This window comes from Pongo pygmaeus, chromosome 2 (assembly GCF_028885625.2).
Source record: "Pongo pygmaeus isolate AG05252 chromosome 2, NHGRI_mPonPyg2-v2.0_pri, whole genome shotgun sequence".
Taxonomy (NCBI): domain Eukaryota; kingdom Metazoa; phylum Chordata; class Mammalia; order Primates; family Hominidae; genus Pongo; species Pongo pygmaeus.
Genome location: NC_085930.1, coordinates 41,321,011 through 41,332,417, shown reverse-complemented (window position 1 = coordinate 41,332,417; position 11,407 = coordinate 41,321,011). Strand labels below are relative to the sequence as shown.

The 11,407-nt window shown below is 35.2% G+C and overlaps 1 protein-coding gene across 10 annotated transcripts in view; it reads right to left on the bottom strand.

The window, feature by feature from the left end:
- Positions 1-200: 200 nt before the first annotated feature.
- The window catches only part of DZIP3 (DAZ interacting zinc finger protein 3), a 103,250-nt gene continuing 92,043 nt past the window's right edge, over positions 201-11,407 (bottom strand). For 7 of the 10 annotated variants that reach the window (XM_054483606.2, XM_054483607.2, XM_063661598.1 and 4 more), the window contains 6 exons: positions 8,773-8,898; positions 6,528-6,667; positions 5,026-5,146; positions 4,385-4,528; positions 4,191-4,298; positions 201-2,318 (listed from right to left, as the gene is read on the bottom strand). In XM_054483606.2, coding sequence (XP_054339581.1) covers positions 2,208-2,318; positions 4,191-4,298; positions 4,385-4,528; positions 5,026-5,146; positions 6,528-6,667; positions 8,773-8,898 — 750 coding nt within the window. In that variant the 3' untranslated portion in view covers positions 201-2,207. Of the gene's footprint in view, positions 2,319-4,190; positions 4,299-4,384; positions 4,529-5,025; positions 5,147-6,527; positions 6,668-8,772; positions 8,899-11,407 lie in introns of those variants that run through there. The other 3 variants (XM_054483605.2, XM_063661599.1, XR_010125673.1) reach the window with 2 other exon arrangements.

The following is an 11,407-nucleotide window of genomic DNA, read 5'->3' as shown; positions in this document are numbered from 1 at the left end:
CTTTGGCATTCTTTTATTTTAAAACAATCGTGGCATTTTATAAGTCTATATAACTGTCTTCTTGGATATTTTCCTTCCCATTTTCCTAACGTTTCTCGAAACAGAAGAAAAAGTTTAAGCCCAATTAGAAAGATACATTTGCAGTAAAGATTTCAAGTAGTTTCAGAATATGCTTATAATGAAATACACAGATAAAACAGTTGTTCAATTAAGAAACATTTATTCTTTTCTAAATGAAAGTGAAATTGCAGTTGTAAATATGAACTAAGAAACATTGGTTTTACAAGATAACTAGCTATATGACCATGACCTTGAGGTGTGATATGGTTTGGCTCTGTGTCTCCACCCAAATATCTTGTATCTCCCATTATTCCATGTTGTGGGAGGGACCTGGTGGGAAATAATTTAATCATGGGGGCAGATCTTTCCCATGCTGTTCTCGTGATAGTAAGCTCACAAGATGTGATGGTTTTAAAAATGGAAGTTTCCCTGCACAACCTCTCTCTCCTTGTCTGCTGCCATCCATGTAAGATGTGACTTGCTCCTCTTTGCCTTCCACCATGATTGTGAGGCCTCCTCAGTCATGTGGAACTGTAAGTCCATTAAACCTGTTTCTTTTGTATATTGCCCAGTCTCAGGTATGTCTTTATCAGCAGCATGAAAATGGACTAATACAAGGTGCTAGACAAGGTGATTAAAGGCTCTATAAATTCTAAATTGTGCAATTCTAAGACATTCTTGGCATTTTACATGTCTAGATGACTGCCATCTTTTTTTGATATTTTTCCCTCACATGTTCCAGTCTATTCTCATTACAGAAGAATATGTTTAACATACAGTTACAGAAACAGAGGTTTTAAATAAATATTTAAAAGTAACTTCAAAATATATTTGCACAGAAATATGGAGGCAAAATTGTTTCTGAGTCAGGAAACATTTATTCTTCCCCATAAATTTAAATGAAGGTGAAACTGTGAATATGAAGCAAAGAACATTTATCTCACAAGGTAACTCTGAATTCTTTTAATTCTGAAACCAGAGACATGTACAACACTTACAGCATTCACACAACACTATTTTCAAAATAGGTTTTTGACTCCTAAAAATGAAAATTCTTAGTGACAAGCTTTAGATATGCAACTTAGCCCAGTGGGTATTCACTTTGTCACAAAAAGCAACTACAGACAAATAGTTTTTCCCTCTCCCCGACACAAAAACTGAAATTACAGACTTTCAAAGCAGAAAAAATTTTCTCCAAAATGCAAATGATTAAGGTCCAAGGAACAAATGAACAGAAGATCTCAATTATTCAGTTGAGAGAGTGATTTAGTTTGCATATTAACTCCTTTTCTTACTACTTCCTGATATCTGATTCTGGCAATATTTATCTTGTATCTACTGGGCAAGACACTGGGAACACAAAGAAATTTTAGACAACGTCCAGTGGTATGCTGGTAAAAGTTTAACAACTAGCTCTTAAGGGAAAGGTAGGTCTCTTCACTTACAGCATTTACCAATTTCTATGGTGTAAATACTCCAATTGCCGTAGACTTCAAGCTACCAACAATTTGACAACTGTCTCACAAAATTCCTCAACTAACGATTGTCACTCAAAAGCCATTACAAGCCAGCTCCAACACACCACCATATGGTCTCCACCTTCAAGTAGTTCATAATCTCTTCATGGTTACCTATTTAAGGGGATATAAAGGAATGGGGAATATTGAGATAAAATTTAAATTAATTATATTTTTTAGGTAGTTTTAAAAGTTAGAAGGAACACAAATTTCCATGGGATTTTCCAACTTCTTTACTATTTCCCTTTTACTCTTGCTTAAATTTATTTCAGGAAATTAAAGTGTAGAATACTTGAGGGGAGAGTAAAGGATGAGTGAAATAAGAATTTAAAAAGACAAGAAAAAACATCCTAAGAAATATACTAACAGTTATGTTTCCATTACAAGAAAAAAACCTACTAAGATAAGAGCATATATAGTGTAACTATTAAAATTCCATCTGCTTCAAGCTCTTTCAGTTCATTTCACAAGTCCTGAAGATTTGTTCTGACTTCTTTGGCTGCTGCTTTGATAAAATTAGCTGGCTTCTTTAGCACTATATTGAAGAGCACACAGCTTTACACCACTCACACAAGCAGCTCATAATAAAAGAAAACTAAGCTTCCTTTGCATAGACACCCCGACCTTGTATCAGATCTTGGGCAACTGCCGGCTGGGGTGACCGGGGAATTCTTCTGGTAGCAAAACGTGGAGTCTGCACGTTGGACATGTCCCCTGTTGCATCAACCATGGTCTAATGCACTAAGGAGCAAAAAGATTTATGTCAGTCTCTCAGATTTAGCCTAGCAGAAGCAGTTGTCACTCTATGCATCAGGGTTACCAACCAACATGTCTTCTGGTGGATCTTTAAAGCCTTACCCTGTGGATTGTCAAGCCAATTGCTGCAACCATGGCACCTTCCCTGTGGTTTGCTGAACAAAATAGGTGGTAACGGCACAATACCTTTTAGCCAGTTTATTCTACTAGAAATGCTTCCTTCAACCTCAATTTTCAAGATGACTAGCAATTCTTCCTGACAAGGAAATTGGAGAAACTTGCTATACTCTTTGGTTTACTATATACTGTTCTCATTTATAATCCAGAAAAAGTCATAACTAATCATACAAAAGTCACTAGTACCTGGTATGAAATGTTTATGGTGTTTGCAGTTAAAATCCCTAGATCATGAATACACTTCTTAGGTTGTTTTCTTTGGTGATAATGACAGTAATTTTTGGCTATGAACTACCTGTTAAGTCACTTGCTTGAATACTGACTCTCCAAAAACAAATCATTTTTACATATATGAATAATGGAGGACCAGGTCAGATGAGACAGGATTAATAATAAGCACTGTATATAATACGCCCACTAACTATAGTCATAAAAAATAACCTGAATGAATTATACGCTTTCTACTTGTGGGCAATGGCAAAGAGTAGGATAAGTTTTGTGAAACATGTATTTCCTAAATTGTCAGAACCTTATGAACTTCAAAGGGGAAAGTCAATGGGTAAGGATCTTTCCTAGAAAACTTTTGGGATTAGGCATTTTGTGGATGTATCTTCATATTAGAGCAAATACAAAATATAATTCTGTACCAGGTACCACATATCATATCTTTGAAATGATGTCTTACAAACATGGCTTGACTGAACTGGCTATTATTTACTTCCCTGAAAAGCCTTTCTTTTCTATGACTACCTTTTCCTGAGTCAAATTACATCTCTGCAACAGAGGACTTGGATCATAAATTATATACCAATAGCAACTGTGTGGCAGTAACACCAGAAGTTAATCTATATAAATGCCAAGAATCAACAAAAGACATGCCAACCTCACATTTTTCTTTTTCTTTTTTTGAGATGGAGTCTCGCTCTATCACCCAGGCTGGAGTGCAGGGGCCCGATCTCAGCTCACTGCAAGCTCTACCTCCTGGGTTCACGCCATTCTCCTGCCTCAGCCTCCTGAGTAGCTGGGACTACAGGCGCCTGCCACCACGCCCAGCTAATTTTGTTTCTGTATTTTTAGTAGAGATGGGGTTTTACCGTGTTAGCCAGGATGGTCTCGATCTCCTGACCTCATGATCCGCCCGCCTCAGCCTCCTAAAGTGCTGGGATTACAGGCGTGAGCCACCATGCCCGGCCCAACCTCACATTTTTCTAACATCAAAACTCAAGCCTGAGTATCTTTCAAAAGCAAATATAGGAGCCTGAAGAGACTGATACATCTTATGCTTTATGAAAGGGGGCTGTCATTAATTATGGACAAAGGACACTATGTGGTATTTATAGCATGTCAATTTCAAGTGGTGCTGTTGCTAGTTCTGCCACTAACCTACCACGTCAATCGACATTTGTCCCAGTTCTATTCGAAGGAACTGCCTACTGTGTACCATCTGACTCTCAACATTGTCCCCTTCTTCTGTAGGGTGGATGGAGATCTGAGAGAGCACAATGTAATCCATGGCTACGTATGGGAAAAGCATAAATGTTTCTGTGTGGTACCCAAAAGCTCAGAGTTATATCCAGTGGAACTTGTGAGACAAAGATGGATAATGATGCATGTATATGATAGTAAGTAAGGCAGTATGAATCTCATTTAGCTGATTAATGGGAAAATTTAAAGTGTTACCTGAGCGTGGAATTTGTGAGCACAAGGCAAAACTGAAAGATTTTCTGGAGACAGATTCTCATGACAGATCACACAAGGCTCTTCTTCTTCCTCTTCCTCTTCCTCATCCTAGGGAAAATACAAAAAATGTTAAATTTAGCTCATTGTTTTCTCCCAAATCTGAATGTATTCGGAATCAAAAATTTCAGTCTCACCGGATTATTGGCTCCTTCCCATGTGGCAGGACCCTGTGAAGTGAGTGGCCTCCAGGCTGGTTTTGGGGGCTGGGCAGCATCAGGCTGTGATGGAGAATGACTAGGTGAAACACAATTAACATTTGACACTGATTTTCCTTGACTCTGAAAATAAGAACAAAATGTTTATTTTTTCAGAATTGTCCTGAAACAGTAAGAGCTGACACATTAGTACAGAATGGGGTATAGTAAGAACTAGCAAAAGGGTAAATAATCAGATTTGTGAGAAATCTTGAACAAAATGGTGGCAATACTTAAATACTCAGAGCTAGGTAAAAACAAAAATAACCCTATACATTCTTTTAATTAAAATAAATCTTTCAAGAAAACCAGAAAATATCTCCCTCTTTAGACTCATTCAAAGAAACTAGAGCAAATTTCAAGGAGGTCAGTTTTATTCTAGAATGATTAGGTAATAGGTATTTCAAAAAGACTTCTGATATCACTTGTTAAGTTGAAGTTGTTATTTACTGTTAATAGATGATTTAATATGATTACAAGTTACTGATTTTCCGAACAGGTTATGGAGATATTTAAAACAGTTAAACTACTAGAGTTAAGGGCAGAGAGATACAGGTTTTTTGGTTGTTTTTGCATTTTACCTGAGACTTTTTGGGGTCAATAAACTGGGAAATCTTGCAAACAATTTCATCAAATGTCAGTCCAGACAAGGATTTTCCATGAGCATCCTTCAATTTCCGTAAGAAATCTGTAAGCTCCTTTCTGGAAGAGATCAAGGAAAGGAAAGTGCAGTAATGATTTTCCTTAGTACCTTTGAGGATGTACCCACCAAAGGAGATATAAAATCCTATCGTATGATTGATATGTAGCATACAGACAGGACTCTTTAGGTCTTTGATCTAAAAAAGTGATCACAGGTCCATCTGCATTTATCTTAAACCAAAATGAAAACTCCTAATTGTGTTCATTAATGATACTTAATGTTTTCATGAGTGATAAGGTTTAGTACTTATTTTCTTTCAAAAAAGAGACTTTGTTTTTGAGAGCTCCTACGTGAAAATTAAGTTTATCCACTCATTTATGCACTGGGTTCTTTATACCATCTCTCAAGTGGTTTCTTGCTCAGGATAACATATTTATTTTTAACTATGTTGCTATTGGTTTCTCTCTTCTTTATCAGTGTTAATAGTTGTACTTTTGTAAAACTCAGAAAACAAAGATTAAACAGAACAGGAAAGCAAGGGTTAAAAATCACATTAATTATATAATGAAAGAATCCACAATTATTTTAATTGATATGTTCCTTTTCAATTCCCAAGATCCATTGACCCAAAGCCTGCATCTACATTTTTGATGGGACAAAGTAGAATGAAATATTTTTGTTTCCCAAATGAAGTGTCATGTCATCAGCCTTATGCAACTACCTTTGATTTATAATGTTTTTATACATATTTATAACAACTGTACTAGAGTTCTATTTTATTATCTATTCACTATTTATGAAATTTTTAAAATTATAATAATGAAGTGTGCCAGTATATATATTAAATATTTGTATTGAAATAAAAATACTTGTGAAAAGTAGAATTATTTCCTTAGATACGAGATAAAAGAAACTTCATTTGTGTAGGAATATAATTAAATATCTTTCTACTAAAGGTAGACTGTGAAAAGCACAGTAAAGTTATGATTTCTTGCATTTTTAGTGTGTTCTCCAACAAAGAAACTATAAGGACCCTCAAAATTAAGGAAATTAGGAAATTAAATCCTAAAGATGTTTGGGCTTATATAGCATACAATCAACTTAAAATTCACTTTGGAGATAAGTTAAGATAATTATGGCAGTTAGTGCCACTAAAATTGGGTAAGTTTATGTCTAGTTGTACTTTCAGTAAATGAGCATACCTAAATTTAAAGTTATTCTCTCATGATTTAAGACAAGTAACTTTTTAATGAAGAGGTTCACCATTGAACACTGTCTCTTCTTGGTAAATTTCTTTTTCCTTACCAAGGTCAAGGTAAGGAAACATCTGTACTTTTTTTGTGTTTGTTATGTTTCTCTGAAATGTTTCATTGCCACAATTATGGCTATGAAAACTGGAGAATATGATCTGTACCCACCAATAAATAAAAACTAAGGTACCTGGTTTGTTGTGGAAAGGCAGTTTTCAGCCTGTCTGTAATTCTCTCCCAATTCATCATGGAGGGATCGTTCCCCAGACCTGCATTGGGAGGCACAGCGTCTCCCACAGGCGCTGGCAGAGCCCAGGCTATGCCAGTCATCTGTAAGAGGCAGAGAGTTATAGCCTATCAGGTTTAATTATTTAAGAAGTGACATTCCTATACCTCAGAAAATGGGTACAATGAAGAAGAGTACTGGCATACACATTCAATTTTCAGAATTTTTCTCTTAATATTTCTAATTGTTTGTAACTATTTTAAACTTATTTTAAAAATAGGACAAAGAAAAGGGTAGAATGAAGAAGAATACTGACATACACAATCCCTTTTAGGGTTTTTCTCTTAACTAACAGAAACAATATTTCTAACTGTTTATAAATATTTAAGCTTATTTTTAAACTAGGACATGCTTGCTTCAGTAATTACACACATGTACAGGAAAACACAAAGGCTGTTTACTGCTGTTTCTCTTTTAACAGTGAAAACTGAAAAAAACCTGACGTCTATAGAGGAATGAATAAATTATGGCACATCTAATCAAGTTTTTAAAAATAGAACTGTATGTCTGGGCATAAGAGATATGCATGAAATATGATTTTTAAAAAAGTCTGTGGCACAGTATTTATGATACAACTTCCCTTTATATTAAAAAATTTTAAATGCATATGTATACACGGAGAAAGGTCTGTAAATTACAATGCGTAAGAAGTGATTATTTCTTAGGGATCAATTGCACAGTAACTGTTTTCTAATGTGCTTACATTTCTATATTATTTGCATTTTGTGATTAGCATATATACCTTTATAATGAGAAAGTAAAGTTACATTTTTCAAACAACCAAATAAAGATGGGAATACTACTAGAATTGCTCTGCCCAATGTCTCATCAATGTTGTAGACAGAAGTGGTGCAGAAGTTGCAGTGACATGTAGCCATGAAACCATCAGTTTTCTCCATATTTTATGGTAGTTCCTTCTTAAGATTCTAATTAAATAATATAATAAGTGAATATTTTTGGAGTGCTCATCTGATTACTGAGATACTTATGACCACTTGCACCTTTTATGTAAGGCTCTAATGGGTTATTTTCAAATATTAGGTTATTATTCGTGAAAAACTAGCAACTACTAACAGTCATTGTAATAATTTGTACAGAGCCTAATAAGTGAGGGAAGCAGAATATTTCCCAGAAATCTGAATTTGCTTCTATGTCAAGCTTTACCCCAGGAATCGGAAAGTAATCTTATTAGGAGGTTAAGGTATTTTAATGTTTTTAATAAAATTTTATCATAGTTTCTTATAGAATGGTGGGCAAGCAAATTGCAAGAGTTAACACTGTAATATCATGGTAGTAAAAAGATGTGTTACTTATTTAACATATTAAGGACTATATACAGATTTGTTTATAGCCAGGTAGCCGCAACAATAATAAGCAGAGTCCATCTGACCATATATCTCAAAAGGAAACTGTTAGCAATATATGGGGACCAGAAAGAAACAATTAATTGCACCTAAATATACTTATACGAAAATCAAGATTAGAGAATTTTCATTAATTACATCTAACATCATTCTTTTGGAAGATTTTCCTTTAATAAAAAAAAGTTTACCTTCGCCAAAATTACAACTGATAATTCTGGTAATTTCAAATTTATATGATCCTTCTTCGGGTTTGGATAAAGTTTATCTGGCTATTTGTAGCTGGGAAGATTTATAACTTTACAGTTTATGTTCCAAGGTGATGCTATTTATATTGTCTGTTTATAGATACAGTTGAAACACTGTCCTACTATGTGTATGTACGTGTGTGGAAATAAAATTTTTCTTTAGCTTTATGCTATAATTTAGTTTGTTGTGACTTGGCTTCTTTGCTTTTCAATCTTCCCAACAACCATGCCAAAAAAATCTATTAAAAATATCAATTTACCCTGCATTGTTGCCTATTTCAGAAGCAATACTATAATTTTAAGGATTCTCTAGTATAAAAACATATTTATCTTTGTATCCCAAAACTAAGCTAGTATCAGTTAAGTAATATATGTAACACCCTGAGCACGGTGCTTCACAGGAAGTATTCATTCAATTATCACCACCACCCCCATCATTATCATATCAAATGAATGAACAAAATGAAGATACTCATTCAGGAAGCCCACTAGAGTAATAAAAAACCTAATTAACATCTATTCCACCAAGAAAGCTTTTACCAGGGGGGCTCTAGGTTGGCCAGTTGCAGAGACGACTCCCGGGCAAACTGCAGGCATTTGAGGAACAGTAAGTATGGGTCTAAAGAAAGATTCTTTCACAAGGGGTCTTCCTAAGAACTGCTGCATCTAAAATAGAAAATATAAACAATAATAAACAAAAAAACCCCCACATATTTATATATTTATTTAGGCAATCATCTAAATTCATACAGCAATATGGGGGGGGAACACTCATTTGAACTCAAGATACAAAGCACATTAGAAAATATATGTCAGAAAATGAAACATATGTATATTGGAAAAACAAACGGTAATGAGATACACTGAAAACAGCATTGACAAAGACAGAAAAGAAATAGATTCTAGTCACATTTCTCTCTACATAGCTGAATAACCTTGGAAACCAATTTCCTAATCTATAAAATGAGGGTTGGATAAGGTAATCATTAAGGTTCCCTCCCAACTGTAATCACGTAGAACTATGCAAAGGAGATTCTCAGGAAGTGTTATCCATGTTGGTGGGCAATATTGATACTCAGAAATTTCACAGAACAACCCAAAGTTATCCATAGAAAATATTTTATATTAGAGGTAATATTTGATGAAATTCTGACTTAATGTTTAGCTCCAAGGAGAGCTGGAGGAGGAAGTGGGATGGGCCTGGGAGATAAACTCTGCTATAGTGATTTGCAGATATGCTTGTGAGTATTACCGTACTTCCCAGGGGGTTATGGAAATCTAGACCTTCTTAGCAGCTATCTGTGGAAAAGATACCTTGCTGGCTGGAGTAGAGAAGGGGGCAGATTTATTGGATATGTAGTACATGCCAGCCCTACTACTGGCATTAAGCATAAAGCAGGAGTTCAATAACAATTTGTTACTGAACTTAAAAAATGAGGAACAGCAACATAGCTCTAAGTAATGATCCTAAAAATATCATGTGAAAAATTAATGGGGAACTTTACAATGGATAGACTGGACTGGCATTTTGAGTTTTAACATCTTAAAAGAACATTATGTGACTGCTAGGTAAGAAAAAGGGATTTTTTAAACAACTGGGGAAACAAAAATTCTAACTGGATATTAAAAATTATAATTTTCTTAGGTAAGACAATGGTGTTATGATTATATCCAGTAAGAGTTCCTCATCTTTTAGGATATATCCTAAAGCATAAATGGATAAATTGGATGATATCTGGGGTTTGCTTTAAAATATTCCAGTGGAGAGGAAAAAGGGAATGACATAAAACAAGACTGACAATATGTTGATAATGCTGAGGCTGGCTCCTGGGTTTGAAGAGGTTCATTATACTATTTTTTACATATGTGTCAAATTTTTTACATGTAAAGTCTTAAAAAAATTAATGGATGTTGGGTACTGAGTCAACAGTCCTGCTCTGTTTGAGAACCACTATTACCTAACACTTTATTTTTATTTTCAATGGACACGTAATTGTACATTTTTATGGGGTACAATGTGATGTTTTCATACATGTATACATTGTGTAATCATCAAAGGGTAATTGGCATATTCATCACTTCATTTGTCATTTCTTTGTGGTGGTAATATTCAAAATCCTCTCTTCTAGCCATTTTGAGATATACAATATCTTACTGTTAACTATAATCATCTTACTAATAGAACACCAGAACTTATCCTTCCTTTCTAATTGTCCCCATTGACCAACCAACCTCTCCCTATGCTCGCCTTCCATCTATCCTCCCTAGTCTCTGGTAACCACTGTTCTATTCATTAATTTTATGAGACCAACTCTTTTAGATTCCACATGCGTGGGATCAGGTAGTATTTGTCTTTCTGTGTCTGGCTTATTTAACTTAACATAATGTCCTCCAGGGTCATCCATGTTGTCACAAATGATAGGATTTCATTCTTTTTTATGACTAAGTAGTATTTCATTGTGTATATATACATTTTCTTTATCCATTCAACCTTTATGGACACTTAAATAGATGCCATATCTTAGCAATTGTAAATAATGCTGCAGTGAACATGGGAGTGCAGGTGTCTCTTCAGGATACTTGACTTCATGTCCTTTCCCACTATACCCAGTAGCAGGATTGTTGGAGCATATGGTAGTTGTATTTTTAATTTTTTGAGGAACCTCAACACTGTATTCCATAATAGCTGTGCTAATTTACATTCCCACCAACAGTGTGTAAGGGTTCCCTTTTCTCCACATCATCGCCAACATTTGATATCATTTGTTTTTTGATAATAGTTATTCTTTTTTAAGTTCTGGGATACATGTGCAGAATGTGCAGGTTTGTTACATAGGTATACATGTGCCATGGTGGCTTGCTGCACCCATCAACCCGTCATCTACCTCAGGTATTTCTCCTAATGCTATCCCTCCCCTAGCCCCCACCCCCCGACAGGCCCCAGTGTGTGATGTTCCCCTCCCTGTGTCCATGTGTTCTCATTGTTCAACTCCCACTTATGAGTGAGAACATGCAGTGTTTGTTTTCCTGTTCCTGTGTTAGTCTGCTGAGAATGATGATTTCTAACTTCATCCATGTCCCTGCAAAGGATATGAACACATCCTTTTTTATGGCTGCAGAGTATTCCATGGTCTGTATTTGCCACATTTTCTTTATCCAGTCTATCATTGATGGC